This window comes from Symphodus melops (genome assembly GCF_947650265.1).
Source record: "Symphodus melops genome assembly, chromosome: 8".
Classification (NCBI taxonomy): Eukaryota; Metazoa; Chordata; class Actinopteri; order Labriformes; family Labridae; genus Symphodus; species Symphodus melops.
The window spans coordinates 606,458-624,609 of NC_136698.1; the positions used below are offsets into that span (position 1 = coordinate 606,458).

Genomic DNA, 18,152 nt, shown 5'->3' on the forward strand with positions numbered 1-18,152 from the left:
ACAGGGTCTACAGGGACAGGTTCTACAGGGACAGGGTCTACACTGTGTCTGTTGGAAATTATGAATCTGAGCATGTGAAGATCACCTGTGGAGTTCCTCAAGGTTCTATCCTTGGGCCGCTTTTATTTAACATCTACATGCTCCCTCTCGTTCAGATCATGGAATATTACAACGTTTCCTATCATAACTATGCAGATGACACACAGCTCTATATATCAGTGTCAACGAATGACCATAGTGCCTTATACTCACTGAGCAAGTGCATCAACGAAATCACTGAGTGGATGTCTCAGAACTTTTTACAACTGAACCCAGAAAAGACTGAGGTGATTGTTTTTGGCTCTAAAGAGGAAAGGTCAGAGGTCAGCACTCGTCTTGAATCCATGTCCTTAAGAACAACAAATCAAGCCAGAAATCTTGGTGTGATTATGGACTCAGACCTCAAATTCAACAACCACATTAAGATGGTAACAAAATCAGCTTATTACCATCTGAAAAATAGAATCAAATGTTTTCTGACCAAACAAGATTCAGAGAAACTTGTTCATGCTTTTATTTTCAGCAGGCTGGATTATTGTAACGGTGTGTTTACAGGCCTTAGTAAAAAATCTGTCCGACAGCTGCAGCTGATCCAGAACGCAGCAGCCAGAGTCCTCACCAACACAAAGAGGGTGGAGCACATTACACCTGTGCTTCAATCACTGCACTGGCTGCCTGTGTGTCAGAGGATCCACTTTAAAATCTTACTACAGCTCTATAAAGCATTAAATGGTCTTGGCCCTAAGTACATGTCAGATCTACTTGTAGAATATAAAACATCCAGACCGCTCAGGTCCTCAGGAAGAGGTTTACTCAGTGTTCCCAGAGTCAGAAGCAAACAAGGTGAAGCAGCGTTTAGTCACTACGCTCCTCAACTGTGGAACAAACTCCCTGAACACCTGAGGACTGCCGTCACACTCAGCTCCTTTAAATCAGCCCTTAAAACTTTGTTATTCGCTCAGGCTTTCAATTAGAAATATACTGTCTGCCTTACTGCAACACATTCTTCCTTTTTTTTGGAAAACAGTTGTTCCTTTATCGAGTATTTTCACTTTCGTCCCGTCTTTTAATGATGTATTTTGCATTCTTTCCTTAAACTCTGTTTTAATGTTTTTATGTCTGTAAAGCTCTGTGAATTGCCTTGTGTCTGAACAGTGCTATATAAATAAACTTGCCTTGCCAAACTAGAATATTAAAATAATTCCTACAAATGCCAACTGCTTCACCGACGTCTCGACAATCTCAACGTGTAATCTCTCGAGGTCAAACACGACTTGTTGTAAAAGAAACCAAACATGGTGGTCGAGCTAAATGTGGCTAACTGTTAGCTTGTACATCCATCACGGTAAGCCTTTGGTCAGTGAGATTTGTGGTTGAAGAAACACTCATTTAATTAAAGCTTCCCGTTTGCTGTTGCCGCCATGGTCCGGTGTGTTCCTCCTGCTTCATTTGTTTTTATTTAACCAGGTCGGTCCCATTGAGACTAAAAACCTCCTTTCCAAGGGAGACCTGGCCAAGACAGGCAGCAGCAAACAACCCCCCCTCCACAAAGTTACAGAGACACAGTCAGCCTTGTCTCCTGATTGGCTGGAGTTCTGTATCATGGGACCTTGGACCTCGTGGATCTTCCTCTGATTGGTCAGCTGTCAGACCTGACGTAGACAGGTGTGTGTCTTTCAGAATCAGGAAAAGGTGGAGAAACATCTTGAAGATGATCAAGAGAAAAGGCTTCTTCTTTATTAAATAACTCCAAAAACACACGACTAAAGAATCAGGGTCTTTATTTCAGGGTGGGACACTTTTTTTTTTTTTTTTAAACAATCAGAAACATTTTTTACATTCACACATAAAAAAAAAAATTAAAAAAAAGGGTCAGGAGGGTGTGACGCTGAGAGATTTTATGAGCGAAAACTGCAGCACGGGCTGACAGGTTACAGAAGGAGGGAGGGTTTTACATCTTTCTCAAAGCTTCAATATCTGATAATGCAAATTACCTTTCAAAATAAGATTTAAAAAAAAAAAAGAAAGTGTGACAGTCTGGAGGTGAAAAATACAAAAAATAAAAATCAGTCGTTTCCTCTTCGACTCTTCTTGTGACTCTTTTTTGAGCTCCTGTGGTGAATAAAAAAAAAGAAACATGATCAGAGTTCAAACAGGAAGTGGCTGAACTGGCCAGATAACAGATATGAAGGCAGGGGGGGAATGGCAACAATGACATGACTTGGCTTTAATTACTCGGGTGTGGTCTGACGGGATCAGGGCTGGAAGTCGACTCAAACAGGAAGTGAAGGCGACAACAGTATTTGTGAAGTTTTAAACATTGCGTTCTCTCACTCACAGCCTGTTACTTTAAACTCTACGGCGAGTCGGAAGCACACAGATCAGAATGAGAAAATCCAAACGTGTCTGAAAACTGGAAAATAAGTTGTTCCTGCTCACCTCTCGGGGGACTTTGAGTGGCTGCGATGTCTGCGGCTTCTGTTGTGACCTTTCAGAATAAAAGCCACAAAATCATCAATCACAAATCCCCACATGTACAATCGTTATATTAAAATGAGACTAAAAAGAATGAAGGGCTCTAAATGTATTACCTGGAGATTTGGAGCGGTGGCGTCTGTCTCTGGAGCGACTGCGATGGCGGCGGGGGCTCTTGCTGCGATGGCGGTCTCTCCTCGGCGACGGGCTGAGAACACACGACAAAATAAAATCAGCGTGCATGATTTAAGAGCGCCACACGTGCTGGTTGAGAAGGCTTTCAGGGAACATACCTTCGCCTCTTTGGAGATCTGCTCCTCCTGAGGGGAAAAGAAAACACAGGACGGTTTTAGATACGAGGTCATAAACACGGTGAACCTGAGCGTAGAGAAAACACGAACCGTCTGGGGGAGCGGCTGCGTCTGTAACGAGGTGACGGAGAGCGCCGGGGTCGGTCGTTGTCTCGATAACTGCGTCTGTGAGGCTCGGGGGTCTGGAGTCTCTCCGGCTGCAGGAGGGGAAAAAAGAAACAGATCCAACGTTTAATAAAACAAAAACCCTCCATCACGACTTTACAAACATTTAGTCATCGCTCGGGGAGATCTGAGCTGATGCTGATACGAGAGACCAGAACCTTGTTCCTTTCACGGCCCGGTCTTAAACACTGTACTCTTCTCTCAGGCTGTGCAGATAAACATGAGACTACAGCCGCCCCCTTTCGCCATAAAAGTAAGCGCCCGTTGGACGGCGCCCATCGGGTCCGTTTCTGGACTGTGGGAACTCATGGGAGAAAAACAAACCCGTCTCTTTGAGGATGATGATGTTGTTCGTTCTGACGTCATGTCGATAAAGTGATGGGACATATGATCAGCAGCCTGTCTGTATGTTGTGTTTTATTTTGAAATTCACCAGACAACCTCTGCATTTCACTTGTATCGCTTCCTGTCCGGCCCGAGTTATTCTGTTCAGATTGACGCGTGCTTGAATTATTGATTTTACAAATTTACTTCCAAAAAAACAGCAGTCGTTTTTTTTCTTTTCTTTTTTTCACCTTCTCCTCTTCCTCGTCTTCTTCCTCACTGGTCTCCACTTCATCCAGATCCTCCTCCAGAGCGCTGATCCGAGTGTCTAACATCTCCGCCTCCTCCAGGACGTGTCTCTTCTGCAGAACACACACACACACACACACACACACACACACACAGATGAATATACACACTTAAACACATGGTGTGTGTGTGTGTGTGTGTGTGCTTCTTGTAGAAACAGACGTACCTGAAGCCTGGGCAGAATGATGTCACACATCCTCTCTGCATGAAGCAGCTCATCGACGAACTCATCCACGTGCATCAACTCAAACTCTGAAACCAAAGAGAGAGATCAGCATCTCAGAGTCTGTGTGTGTGTGTGTGTGTGTGTGTGTGTGTGTGTGTGTGTGTGTGTGTGTGCAGACTCACCTCCATTTCTGTTCTGAGTCTTGATCTTCCTGTAGTCGTTGTACAGCGGCTCCAGGTATTTGTAGCAGTCCACGGCGGTGCCTGTTAGCCTCATGTACATCGCTCCGAGTAAACGAACATACCTGACGGAAAAAACAAAGTTTAAAATCCACATCCTGCTTTGATACCACAGTCAGAAAACTGAAAGTCTAAGGCACCAAGTGTTGTCTGAACTACACAAAGACATCGGCAATGTCTCAGCAGCCAAACGTGGCCGATGTTTTAAAGCATTTTAGACTGCAGTGTTCTGATGGATTCATCCCTCCTGTCTTATCAAACAGGTGATGTTTTCACAAAAAGTATCACAAAAAGTATCAGATGGAGTTTTCACACTTCTGATAAATAAAGGTCAGAACCCCCTCGCACTGGCTCCTGATTAGATCCTGCTGCCTTCTCTCTGACTTCCAGCAGGAGAAACAGCAGGAGGCTGCAGGAGATGTTCACACACATGCAGCAGGAGGCTGCAGGAGATGTTCACACACATGCAGCAGGAGGCTGCAGGAGATGTTCACGCACATGCAGCAGGAGGCTGCAGGAGATGTTCACACACATGCAGCAGGAGGCTGCAGGAGATGTTCACACACATGCAGCAGGAGCCTGCAGGAGGTGTTCACACATGCAGCAGGAGGCTGCAGGAGGTGTTCACACACATGCAGCAGAAGGCTGCAGGAGATGTTCACACACATGCAGCAGGAGGCTGCAGGAGGTGTTCACACATGCAGCAGGAGGCTGCAGGAGATGTTCACACATGCAGCAGGAGGCTGCAGGAGATGTTCACACATGCAGCAGGAGGCTGCAGGAGATGTTCACACACATGCAGCAGGAGGCTGCAGGAGATGTTCACACACATGCAGCAGGAGCCTGCAGGAGGTGTTCACACATGCAGCAGGAGGCTGCAGGAGGTGTTCACACACATGCAGCAGAAGGCTGCAGGAGATGTTCACACACATGCAGCAGGAGGCTGCAGGAGGTGTTCACACATGCAGCAGGAGGCTGCAGGAGATGTTCACACATGCAGCAGGAGGCTGCAGGAGATGTTCACACATGCAGCAGGAGGCTGCAGGAGATGTTCACACACATGCAGCAGGAGGCTGCAGGAGATGTTCACGCATGCAGCAGGAGGCTGCAGGAGGTGTTCACGCATACAGCAGGAGGCTGCAGGAGGTGTTCACACATGCAGCAGGAGCCTGCAGGAGATGTTCACACATGCAGCAGGATATAATCAGGAGTTTTAAGGAGGTGTTTGTGTTTGGTGCTTCAGACTCACTTGAAATCTTCGTTTTTGATGAACTCGACGATGATGTCTTTCTCTGGTTGGATCTGCAGCATCTTCAGGGACAGGCAGAGGAAAGGAGCCGGCTTGATGTTTCCACCGTAAACTCCTCCCACATACTTCAGCTCCATGGCTTTATCAACCACGAGCTCAGCTGTGGACCGCACGTAACACGTTACATCAACACGTTACATCAACACGTTACATTAAGAGTACAGCTAATTACACAGCATGTTACTAACCGGTCAACCCGAAGCACTCCTCCTTCCAGTACTTAGATTCATAAATTCGGGTTCGGATGATTTTCTCCACCAGGTACTGTGGGTTGGTTCCGTGTATGCTGTTCGCATCTTTCACGGTTCTGTTCGCCATCGACACGATCAAATGTTCCGTGTATTAGCATCAAACGATAGCAACAAGAAGGCTGCGAGCGGAAGTAACATGTTTCACATCCGGGTCACTTGTTTTCCTCCTCTGCTCATCCTGTTGCAAGAGACGATCTAGTTATTCTATATATTTACATCATGTAAGTATAATATTTCCTATTTCGTGAAATTTTTAATGATGTGTTTGTCTATTGTAAAAATAGATAGATTTCATAACGTTGTTTTCCTTTTTTATTTAACATTTTATTTTTTTTAGATATTGTTTTGATTTAATTGTGGTTTAATGAATCAAAGAACACTTATATAAATGAAAATAAAATAAAATAATCGGGCGATTAAATATGATAAACGCGTTATTTGAAATAACGGCTGTTGACGTTGTAACCGTTGTTTATAGTAGGTGGCGGTAACGCCCTTTACGTCAGTGGACCACCCGGCATTAAAGAGAACGAAGAAGAAGAAAACGGAAATGACGCATTTTTCGCGCGAAATGAAGTTGGCAGTTTAGACATTTTCAGAGAGGTTTGGATTTCAGTCTAGCCTCAGATAAACGGCGTAATATTGACTTTAATCCCGAACACAAATTTTATTTATTTAGAAATTGATTACAGTTTAAAGGGAGCGCGTGAGGTCAGGATGAAATACGTCTCGAGACTAAGGATCAGGCGGGTTTACAAGTGGCGCGGAAGGTCTTTAAGTTTCAACAGAAAACTAAAAATATACGACTATAAGTAAGTTTTATACTGATTTCTTTTTATATACAAAAGTCATTTATAATAATCCTACTGCTGAATTACTTCTTAAAAACTCAGTCTAAAAACAAACAGTGTCGCCGAATCTCGCGAGAGAATCAAGCGTCAACGAGTTTATCTCGATTAACTAAGGGTTGATTTTCAACAGTAAGTTAAAAACTCTCAGCTGAAGACAAAACACAAATTCAGCCTGACAATAATTTTATTTTTGAAAGAGGAATACTTCCAACGTGTGATTTATAAATGCGATTTAATCTTGATTAACAGCTAACAGCTTTACTTTATCATAAAGACTTAAAAATGAATAAGCAAGTCTCTTAAAAAACACTTGAGTTACTCGAGTCTGAAACAAACGTAACAACAGATGTTTTGTTTAGAGCTTTTTTTCAAACTTAGTTTTCATAAAACAGATTTAAAAAGCATGTTGTTGATGTCCAGCTCTTATTTTGAAAATCATACTGTGTGTGTCTCAGCTCTCTGGCCATCAGCGTGGAGGGTCTCCCGAGGACAACTTTCATCAACATCGGTCAGCACATCCTCATCGAGGGCGACGACGAAGACAACCCGTACGTGGCCAAGGTCGTCCGGCTGTTCGGTGACGGTGAGCGTGTTCACATCGACCCGAGTCTCCTCCTGGTTCTGATCCTCGCTGCCTCCTCTCACCTGAATGCCTCGTTGTGTTTTCAGAGAGCGGGACGCAGAAGAAGGCGGCGGTGCAGTGGTTCGTCCGCGTGTCCGAAGTGCCTCGGAGCAAACTGAAGCTGCTGGGCAGAGAGCCGCACCCGCAGGAGATCTTCTTCTACCGGGGCCGCAGCTGTGACGACGAGGTCAACGTCGACTCCATCCTCAGACCCGTGCAGGTGAGCGAACGCCTCGATGGCGCCCGCAGCCCGCTGTCGTCTGTGAGCGTCTCCACACAAACGGCGCTGCATTCAATGTGCTCGCCTTAAAGGTTTTCACCTGGCTCGTGACTCGAGGTGGCGCTTCTGTCTTGTCGCACGCAGGTAAAGCACCTGGATGGAGCGACTCCTTTCCCGGACGCTGGCGTCGACGAAGACGCTCTGTACGTGAAGCTCTCCTGGGACGACAAAAACTTCCAGGTGGTCGACGGCGCTCTTGTGGACTCCGCTGTCGCTCCTCTGAAACCCTCCCTCCCACCCTCTCCTCCCTGCTCCCCGCCTACAGCAGCTCCGGCGTCACGGGGACCCGCTCGCCGCGCCCTGCCAACCCCAGACCCCGCTGTCATGCGCAGGGTGGCGTCCGGAGAGGTGAGGTACAGCAGAGCCACGGCGAGTGCCGGGAAGCTCTGTCACGCAGCAGAGGCGGAGTCGCTGCACTCGGGCACCAAACTGTCCGCTTCAAAATGTCTGAGCGCCAAGAGGAGGAACGCCATGGAGAGAACGCCCGGCGTCCGCAAGAAACTGGAGCTCTGCAGTGAGTGTTCACGCGCATCATGAATAGAGCTGAACTTTTAACGCCTCGATATAAATCGTCTTTGAAAACATACTTTGTTTGCGGACGTAAGAAAACTAATCTATATTTTTTTTAAATTATTACTATTATTTTTTTTATTAATTTATGATTTTTATTTTACAATTAATTAATTACAATTTATTTTTATTACATTTTATTTATTTTTTAATTGTTTTATTATTTTAACAAAATACATATTTTTTATAATTTTTAATTAATTAGTTTTTTTTTCCTGCTGATTTTGTTCAGTAAAAGCATCTCGCCCCGTCTTCTCGTTTTCCCTTCAGGTCCGGCGAAGAAGTCGATAAGTCGGGACAACGTCGTGATTCAGCTGCTGGACGACGATCTGGAGTCGGAGTTGATGTTGGCTCAGCGGCTGTCCTCCTCGCCGTCTCACACTCTGCCCGTCACCCATCACCTCACCCCGCTCAGGATGTCGCGTGTGAAGCTCTCCGACATCTACGTCATCGACAGACCGCCAAGCTCCGAGATTCGCAGCCCGCCGCCATCTGTCGACCACTCTGCCAGGTCAGCGGTTAAAACGGTAGTCGTTCTTTTTTTTAAGATATCGTTGAAGATAGAGTTGGTAGCTTTTCCTTGGCCTTCTGTCTCCGGACGTTTTTGGGCGGAGCTAGTGCGTTTCCTCCAGCCAATGACAGCGCAGTAGGTAAGTTTAGAAGAGGAGACGATTCAGTGATTGGACGAGGTTTAAACCGGCGTATATAGCAGACGTAGCAGCGAAGAAGAGAAAATCCTCTTGCAGTAAACGTACATGCTACGTCCTGCAGGGGGCGGGGCTTCTGGGGGCGATGAGTACAGGGGGAGGGGCTTAGATTGAATGTTTACATGCAGTTCTACTGACTCCGCCCTTTAAGAGTTTAAACAGGGTATGCAGCTTTAAAAAGTTCCGCCTCTTCCAGGGAGCTGTTGGATAAAAGTCCACAGCAGGGTGGCGTGATGGAGGCGGGGTTAACGCCCGGCTCGGTAAAGACGTCCAGAAGAAGAAATGCCACGCCGAGGGGAAAGTATTCCAGCAGGGGGCAGAAGTGAGTCGGACACAGCAGGCCTGGTGGTCTGATTCTTGGAGCACGTCTGTCTTGAATAGAAGATCTTTGCACCTGAGGTTCACGTTGAGGTGAAGGTTTATCTGCTGTCACACTATTTAAGGAGAAACCATCAGGTCACTAAATGGTTAATGTTTCTCCTCCCGTGTCCACGGAGCGTCTTTTTTTTTTTTTTTAGTTCTTTTTGTGCGGCTGTTGACTGTTGTCATGGAGACCGGACAAACGTGCAGCGCTTTTCCGCCCCCCAAAAAACCAAATCAAGCGTTGGGTGGACACGTGGTCTCTGCACCGACCGTTCACTAATCAGCTGTTTTTGTGTCTTCAAACAGAGCTCTCACTCCTTCTCAGAAAAAAGAGACCAGAATCCTGAGGGAGCCAGCGCTGGGATCGCTGTGAGTACAGACACATTGCGGGGGGGGCGGGGCCAGATAGATGAATCCTGGTCATTAAGGTTCAGGTCCGTCTTGGTTCAGGGCTGAAGCGGAGCACGAAGACTCTCCCATGCTGCCGGTCACCACGCCGCGGAGCTCCAAGAGGAAGTCCGCTCTGCTGGTGTCGTCTCGCATCAGGAAACAGCTGTGAGTGCAGGCGAGGACGCCGCCGTGTTCCTCCCGTGTTCCTCCCGTGTTCTTGTTGCAGGTTGTTCTGATGGTCGGCGTCTCTCCGAGCAGGAATCTGGAGAAGCTGCAGGACGAGAACTCAGACACGGACGATTCGGACGAGTTCGTTCCATCGAAGAAGGAGCTTCAGAGCAGCAGTGAGGAGGAGGAGGAGCCTGACAGCGAGGAGGAGGAGCCTGACAGCGAGGAAGAGGTCGTGGTGAGAAAACGTGGACGATCCGCTGCGGGGTCTCTCACTCCTCGCTCGAAGCACACGACTCGCTCGTCGACCAGAACGCCTCGAAAAACTCCCAACAAGAAGGTGAACGGTCCGCACAGCCGCACGCTTCTTATCGCTTCTTCTTCTTCTTCTTCACCGCCTCTGAACTGATTTCCTGTTCGCATAGATCGCACCCGGGACGCCGCGGACTCCTCGTCGAGCAACTCCCAGCATCCCCAGCAGGTCTCTGCCGGCGCGGCAGCCTGCCAACGTTCTGGAGGAGGCGAGGACGAGGTGAGACGCAGGAAGTGACGACTGCATGGCGTGCTAACGCAATAAGATATTTCAGGTTTAGACTTTCAGTGGATGTGACGCACTGCGCTCGCCACGGCGTGGGCCGCTGAGCGGGGGGGGGGGGGAATGGTCTGCTGATGTGGCGTGCACTAACGTGTGTATTTGTGTCATCAGGCTGCACGTGTCGGCCGTGCCCGAGTCTCTGCCCTGCAGGGAGACGGAGTTTCAGGACATCTACAGCTTCGTGGAGAGCAAGATCCTGGACGGCACCGGAGGGTAAGATCCTGGACCCGGTCCCAGACCGCTCTCCGCCCCCCTGCTGGATTGTTCCTGCACTGCACGCTGCCTCAGGCGTCCTCGCTCACCTGCCCTGTTGTTGTTTGTGTTTCAGGTGCATGTACATCTCTGGTGTGCCGGGCACCGGGAAAACCGCCACAGTGCACGAGGTGATGCGCTGCCTGCAGCACGCCGCCGACGTGGACGAGATCCCGTCTTTCCACTTCATCGAGATCAACGGGATGAAGATGACCGACCCTCACCAGGCCTACGTGCAGATCCTGCAGGTGAGAACACGCCCGAGCGGGTGTCTCCACAGGAACACGCCTGTGGTGCGTTCGCTGACTCGCCGTTCTTGTCTCTGCAGAAACTGACGGGTCAGAAGGCCACAGCCGACCACGCCGCCGCCCTGCTGGAGAAGAGATTCAGTAACCCCGCCCCCAGGAAGGAGAGCACGGTGCTGCTGGTGGACGAAGTAAGAACCGTTTCTCACTCGTTCTGTTCAAGTGGAAAGACGCCGCCGCCGCCGCCGCTCTCCGTCGACCCTCTTTAACCCTTCGTGTCCTGCAGTTGGACCTGTTATGGACCCGGAAGCAGAACGTCATGTACAACCTGTTCGACTGGCCGACGCGGCGTCACGCCCGCCTGGTGGTCCTGACCATCGCCAACACCATGGACCTGCCCGAGAGGATCATGATCAACAGGGTGGCCAGCAGACTGGTGAGACTGGTTTCTATCCGTGATTTTAGACGATTTTATGGAATTTACTGAAAAATCAAAAAAGGTAAAAAAAAAAAAAAAAAAGTCTCCAAGTAAAAAAATTCAGAAGCCGTTATAATTATATGATGGATTAATTAAATGATAAATGGATTTAAAAAAAGCTAAGCAGATTCATCACTTGCACAGTTCTTCCTGATAGTGTCAGCAGCGCCCTCTGCTGGATGAAACTGCAAACTACAGCAGACACTGATGAAATCAGAGTTTAAATTTAAACAGCTGATCTTATTTCACAGTCAGACGGAGAAAGACGGGAAGACAGGTTTAATGTGTGTGTGTGTGTGTGTGTGTGTGTGTGTGTGCAGGGTTTGACCCGGATGTCGTTCCAGCCGTACAGCTTCAAGCAGCTGCAGCAGATCATCACGTCCCGGCTGAACAAGGTGAAGGCGTTCGAGGAGGACGCTCTGCAGCTCGTCTCCAGGAAGGTACACCATCATGGCGGTCGTCTTCCACGCCTCCTCTTCCTCCTCTTCCTCCGCTCCGTTTTCACTCTCCTCTCCTCCTGCAGGTGGCCGCTCTGTCGGGCGATGCTCGCCGCTGTTTGGACATCTGCCGCAGGGCGACGGAGATCTGCGAGCACTCGGCCGCCGAGCGTTCTGCCACAGGATTGGTCGGGATGAGTCACGTGATGGAGGCGCTGAACGAGATGTTTTCCTCCGCCTACATCACTGCCATCAAGTGAGCCTTCATGCGGCCGCGCTATAGACGCAGGGATTGATGAGTGGTGATGTCACGCAGCAGGTCATGTGACGTGATGTTTGTGTGTGTGTGTGCAGGTGTGCGTCCGTGCAGGAGCAGCTCCTCCTCAGAGCGGTCATCGCTGAGTTTCGGCGGCTGGGATTGGAGGAGGCCACCTTCCAGCAGGTGTTCGTGCAGCACCAGGCTCTGTGTCGGGTCGAGGGTCTCCAGCCCATCAGCGTGTCGGAGGGCCTGGCGGTGTGTCAGCGTCTGGGAGCCTGCAGGATCCTCCTGCTGGAGCCGAGCTGCCTCGGAGTCCTGCAGAGAATCCGCCTGAACGTCAGCCAGGACGACGTGGTGTTCGCCCTGAAGGCGGACTGAAGGACGCTGATGTCGTTTATGAGGAATGATTTGGGATTTTTTTGTCTTTATTTCAGTGTGTTTTTATGGTTTTAATGTTTTATCTCTGATTGATATTCAATTCCAGCCTCTTAATTTGGGAGAGTATTTCCTGTAAGAATAAAAACCTTGTTGGCATTCTTTTATCTCTTTTGGCCTCGAGTGGTGTTTACACACCGCAGCTGTGTGTCGTCATTAACCGAGACGCTCCCTTTCCAAGGAACAGAAACATACCGACACGTTTCTGTTAAATGAAACACAACATACCACACTCATCAAAGGTTCATCCTCGGGTTGTTTGGCTGCGATGATGAACCTGAAACGGCGCTCGGGTTCCAGAGAAAACGATTTTTTTTATTGATTTTTTTGCATGAATTATAAACATCAGACATTATTACTTATGTGGCCACAACAGAACACAGGTATCCAACATATGGCGTACAGAAACGTAGTGCAATGTGCATAATGGGGGACAATTCCCCCTTAACAACAGAATAAACACCCCTCACAAAAAATACATGTAAATGAGAAAACTGAAGAAAAAGACAAAAAAACTAACTAAATAAATATATATATAAAAATACAATACAAATGCACATACAAAAATATAAAATCCAAAGTAGGTCACAAAAAGCAACTAAAAAGGAGGGAGGGGAGGGGAGGGGGGGCTACATGAGGGCCTCAGTCAGTCAGTCACATTTGCACTCGGCAAGTTATCAAAGTAATCCAGGAAGGGCTGCCATGTTACATGATACTTTTTTGCAGAGCCCTGACTACGATATCGCAGCTCCTCTAATTTTAAATGCGCTGTTACCTCTCTGACCCACAAAACAATTTTGTTAAATTAGAAATGTGAATCCAGTCGGCCTCTCTCGAGCTTAACTTTTAAGTTTAATATTTTAAAAGAGGTAATCTGTTAAACTCCTCCATGTTCCTCTAACATGTGTTTCCCCAATGATGAGAAAAGTCCATCCTCTCCGTCTTTTGCCTGCTCCACTTAACAGAAAATGTGAGTGATGTTCCCTTCATGACATCACAAAGGTCAGTAGCCCCTCCCCTTCATGACATCACAAAGGGCAGTAGCCCCTCCCCCAGGTGGGTGACACTCCCACAGCTAGGTGTCTGTTCTGCCCTCTGAGTCTGCCTTCTCACCGTAAACAATAGGACATGGAGCCAGAAAGCAGCGAGTACACCCGAGCCCTTCCAGAGAGGGGGCGTGGCCAGACACAGTTCATTTACATATTTAAAGCTACAGTCACAGAAACAGCCTGTTCTGAGCAGGGCTGAAATAGACAATCACTCCAATGATTCCCCTTTAGTCTACAACATTTTGGGGGTTTTTTTGCCCCCTGGTGGTGCAGTTTACAAACTGATTGCACAACATCAACACTCTTGCGAAGAATAACCACTGAAGACAAACATTCACAGTTTTATTAGTGATTATTGATTTATTTGATCTCAGCATGAACACAATCATCACATTCACAATTTTGTTTTAACAAATCCAAGCAAGGCAGGTTTATCTGTCAAGCAAATGTTCATCACTTCAGAAGAAAGAAAGTTTCTTAACAGAACTTAAAACACAAAACCATATTTGGATAAAAATCAACCCAATAGATAGATAGATAGATACTTTATTGATCCCGAGAGAAATTCAATCAAATGAATAAAACAAAGTCAGTGTTGATTTATGTGTAGATGTACGATTTTAAACTTGACATGAAATTGTATATATGAACAGGTTATGAAGATACATTATGTTTATAATTTATGTACGTTTTGTCGAACCTTTTCACCATCACATCCAAGAATCATTCAGAGAGAGGAGGTCAGAAAAAGTGTCCGATGGTCGATAACAAAAACTGGTGCGCGCCTGTAGCTAACTGCTCCTTTAATGCTAACTGAAGTTTAGTTCGGCGGACGTCACGTAAAAGGAAGAATGTGCGACTTTTTGATGCAGTAGATCAAAGAATGAACACCAGAATGAAAACCAAAACAAACTGCTGTTAGGCCACGCCTCCTCTGTATTAAACCTTCCACTATCTCCCTCGATTAGAACGCACCATAATTAAACACCATCAAGCGCAAGCGGCTGACAAAAATCGTCCTCGGCTTGAGCTGCAATCACCTGTCCTTCATTGTTGTGCTAGCATGCTAATGCTAGCGCTCTCAAGTTAGCTCGTAGCTTCACACTGCATGTGACGTTCAAGGTCGTCCTGTCCGCGTTTGCACGGCTCCGACGCCAACACAGCTAGCGAGGGCTCGCGCAGTCACTGCATTTCTAAACGTACAAAGAATTATCAATTCGAGAGTTCCCTGCAAAAGACACTGAAAGCTTAATTCCTCTGAATCACATCGAGTTTAAAAGCTGCTGTAACATTTCCCCATTTAAAACCGAACATTTAAGAGGCAAGTTTGAAAGCAATTTTATCTTCAATATTACTAACTGGGATTGCCATCATCAGTAATATAGAGAATTTGAGCCCATCTTATTCACCTGTATCGGATCATACCGTCTCAGCTTCATTTTTGCGATAGCTCCTGGTGGTTTTTTTAGGTAATACACCTCCTCCAGTTCTTTTCTGGAGGACACTACAGTTTCAGCTTAGCCAGAAACTCTTCTATTTCTTTACTCTTTCGGTTCCAGCTTGTTGTTTCTTTTGTTCTCTGCAGAGCTTTGATGCTTTCGTCGCGATAGAAGGACTCGACTGGTATCGATGCAGCCCTCATGTGGAATTGCATCGACCCTTGGTAATCCTGTTTAACAAAGTGTAAGTGTTTTGCAAAGTGGTTGTAAAGCACCTGTTTCTCTCCAGGCTCCAGTTCCTTTCGGAGCAGTTTCTGGTATATTGCCTCGGCTTTAGCCTTGTCTGACTTTGCGTACACATTAGCAAGATCAATTTTCTTGACGAATGAAGAGTTAGGGTAAAGAGAAATAACCTCCCTATGGAGACTGATTGCCCTCTCTGTCATGCCTGGCCTCGGGCGACTCTCTCTGAAAAACAAGATCTTCCATTTGTAGCAGAGTGCTACGCACCTCGTGAGATAACGCTCACCTGGATGCTTTTTCAGAGCATCCTCTGCCAAATCAATGGCTTCATCGACAGATATGTAGTTTGTGTAAACTCTCAGTAACGGCTTTATACCACTGTAGCTGCTGACCGGATTTTTCAGGATCTGCTTGGCCAAGTTCCGTGCTTCATCCTCAAATTTTTGTCCTTTCTTGGCGAGTTGCGTGAGGTAAACTGCAGCGAGGTACAAGTTCTTTGGATCCTGATTCTTTGCACGTTTCATTTCCTTCAGGAACTTAGCATCTACCCCTCCTTCGTTGTGCTTACTGGCAGAAGCTAAACCTATGACATTGCTGGAGTTCCACTCCACCATGTTCGGCTGCATCCTGATGGCTTTCTCAAAGAAATCTGCAGCAAGCAGCTGCTTCTTTTGACCGAAGTTCATCAGGGTCCAGGCTTGTTCAGCGTAGATCTCTGGATGGAGCTTGCCCTGGGATGGAGATGGGTATTCTCTCATCAGGGCATCAACCTTTGACAGGTAAGCCTGACTCTCTGCTTCATCTCCCAGGTGGTGGTGCAGCCAGGCCAGGTTCCCGTAGTTCACCACTAACCAAGGACCCTCATCTGCCTCTCTCAGCTGGTTGAGGGTCTCTGCAGCCTTCTGGAACAAACTCTTCGCCTCTTCATTTAACCCCAGCTTATACTCAATGAAGCCCCGCAGGTTGTAAATGTGGCCCAGCCATCGGTTTCCCTTGTCAGTGCCGATGTCCTCAAGCTTGTCCTTTTTACGTAAAAGTTTGGACTTCTCGCGATCTAGAGCCCAGGTGAAGTGGCACTGCAGACCCTTCAGCTTGGACTCAAATTGTCTTTGACTTCTGGAAGCGCTGAAGAAAAAAAACAACATCAAAACACATGAAGTTAATACAACAGACCCTGATGTGTGATGGGCTCAGATCAGATCACAAATGTTCATCTGCAATTTGTGGAAAAGGAAGATAACATGATCAGCTTCTTCATGAAACACAGATGACTGCTTCAAACCGACTCATGAATCCACTGGACCCACCTCAGGGACCTTTGACCTTTTACCGGTTAGTGAAAAATACACAGCATTATGGATGGGATGCAAAACTATGGCAGAGTCTGCTGCACAACTCGGGCAGATGGCCCAAGCTCCAAATGTTAGTGTCCATCACAGGGGGGCAAGCTGTCGTTTAAAGTGCACTATGTAGTCGGGCTGCAAACGATTACTCTTTCATTAAATAATAATCGATGACAACAAATGTGTGATTGGTAATCGTTTATGTCGTCCTCATGAGAGAAAATAAAGGCACAAAAGAAAAAAATATCCATTATCTATTCCTGCTCAGGGTCGCTGGGGGCGGGAGCTGATCCCAGCTGTTTTTGAACGAGAGGCGGGGCTTCACCCTGGACTGTTCACCAGCCAATCACAGGGCTGATATAGAGACAGACAACCAGCCACATTCACACCTACGGGGAATTAACCAACTACCAAACAAGCATGTCTTTGGAATGTGGGAGGACCTGTTCGGCAAAACCGCGAACCACTGCACCACCCTGCAGCCGGGTGAAAAATGTATTCTGATTTTTTATTTATCGCTCCGAGGTGTATCGTACGTAAAGAACAGAGACTATCGGTAACTTCAAATCTGAGAAAACTACATTTACTTGTGGAGTTCCTCAACGTTCCATCCTGGGGCCTCTTCTGTTTAACGTCTACATGCTCCCACGAGCTCAGATTATAAAAAACAATACAATAAGTTATAACTACGCAGATGATACACAAGTACAGTATATGTTAAAACATCGCCAGGAGATCACAGTCCGATCAAAGCACTGGGTAAATGCACAGAGAAAATCAATAATCAATCAATGAGTGGATGTGCAAACATTTTCTCCAGCTGAACAAAGACAAAACCGAGGTTTTTTTGTTTTTGGAGGAAAGAAGAAGTGACGAAGAGTCAGCACACAGCTGGAGTCAGTTAAACTCAAAGTTTCAGCTTCTATGCTCCGTATATCTAGAACAAACTCCCAGTAAACTGCAGGTCAGCTGAATCTCTCAGCTCTGTTAAATCCAGGTTAAAGACTCACCTGGTTACAGCTGCCTTTAACTATTTCAATAAAGATTTTAATCTTTCACTCTGCACTGTATATATAAGTAACTCTTTAACTGTCTTTTATTTTTACTTGAATTAATTTGATTTGAATTATTTGTACTTGAACATATTATCAGATTTAATAATGTCGGTGATGCTTTTTGGTGTCTTGTGTGAAGCACTTCGAAATGCCTTTGTTGTTAAAATGTGCCACATAAATACATTTACAGGTAATTTAGTGCTGAACTTGAACAAACTGAAGCTTGCATCACAGGCAGCTTGGATAAGTGCATAAAATCTGGGAAGTCCTGGATGAATGTTGACTTTCCCAAGAAACTATACCAGGACAATGTGCTCCACAAACTGCAGGAAATGACCCTAACCAATAGAGATGAGGAAACTAAACTCATAATGATGCACCTGCTGCTAAAATCCATTCATTAAGTGTTAACAGCATCATAATGACACGTGAACTCCTACCATGAGAAACCATTCAGAGTCAAAGCTCACCTCATGTCTCAGACTTCTCTCTGTAGTCTTATGAATGTTGGTCAGTTTGGAGGGTTCCTTCTGTTGCAGCAGCTTGGAGTTTGCAGAAACATAACAACACACCCACGAGCACGTAGATATAGTCGATGCAGACGTCAGGAGGCGGGGCGTGTGCATGTGAGCGAACAGGCGCGACTTCGCTGCAGCACATCGCCCTGCAGCAGAACATAAGCGAAGTCGAACATATGTTGAAGAACCTCAGTGTCATAGATCTCTAAAGGAAACTTATGAAGCATGAGGGAGGTTTAGAGAAAATGGCGTATATAAAAACGCC

General features: G+C 46.7%; 3 protein-coding genes across 3 annotated transcripts; 1 reads left to right on the forward strand and 2 right to left on the reverse strand.

Moving 5' to 3' along the window:
• Positions 1 to 1,803: 1,803 nt before the first annotated feature.
• Positions 1,804 to 5,761, reverse strand: prpf38a (pre-mRNA processing factor 38A). Its single transcript, XM_079351200.1, has 10 exons — positions 5,526 to 5,761; positions 5,278 to 5,437; positions 3,972 to 4,093; positions 3,790 to 3,875; positions 3,566 to 3,676; positions 2,916 to 3,022; positions 2,808 to 2,834; positions 2,631 to 2,722; positions 2,479 to 2,527; positions 1,804 to 2,151 (listed from the first exon to the last, which is right to left on the reverse strand). The coding sequence occupies exons 1-10, from the start codon at positions 5,653 to 5,655 to the stop codon at positions 2,106 to 2,108; spliced, it is 930 nt and encodes a 309-aa protein (XP_079207326.1). The 5' UTR covers positions 5,656 to 5,761; the 3' UTR covers positions 1,804 to 2,105.
• A 326-nt stretch (positions 5,762 to 6,087) lies between these two features.
• Positions 6,088 to 12,347, forward strand: orc1 (origin recognition complex, subunit 1). Its single transcript, XM_079351163.1, has 17 exons — positions 6,088 to 6,400; positions 6,895 to 7,022; positions 7,109 to 7,281; positions 7,426 to 7,855; positions 8,182 to 8,422; positions 8,815 to 8,940; positions 9,288 to 9,350; positions 9,432 to 9,536; positions 9,630 to 9,879; positions 9,965 to 10,071; positions 10,246 to 10,347; positions 10,463 to 10,634; positions 10,715 to 10,822; positions 10,918 to 11,067; positions 11,430 to 11,549; positions 11,633 to 11,802; positions 11,901 to 12,347. Exons 1-17 carry the CDS (start codon positions 6,306 to 6,308, stop codon positions 12,181 to 12,183), a joined length of 2,823 nt encoding a protein of 940 aa, XP_079207289.1. The 5' UTR covers positions 6,088 to 6,305; the 3' UTR covers positions 12,184 to 12,347.
• A 1,450-nt stretch (positions 12,348 to 13,797) lies between these two features.
• On the reverse strand, positions 13,798 to 17,909 carry LOC306828299 (interferon-induced protein with tetratricopeptide repeats 1-like). Its single transcript, XM_079350685.1, has 2 exons — positions 17,840 to 17,909; positions 13,798 to 16,096 (listed from the first exon to the last, which is right to left on the reverse strand). Exons 1-2 carry the CDS (start codon positions 17,842 to 17,844, stop codon positions 14,794 to 14,796), a joined length of 1,308 nt encoding a protein of 435 aa, XP_079206811.1. The 5' UTR covers positions 17,845 to 17,909; the 3' UTR covers positions 13,798 to 14,793.
• Between the last annotated feature and the right edge of the window lie 243 nt (positions 17,910 to 18,152).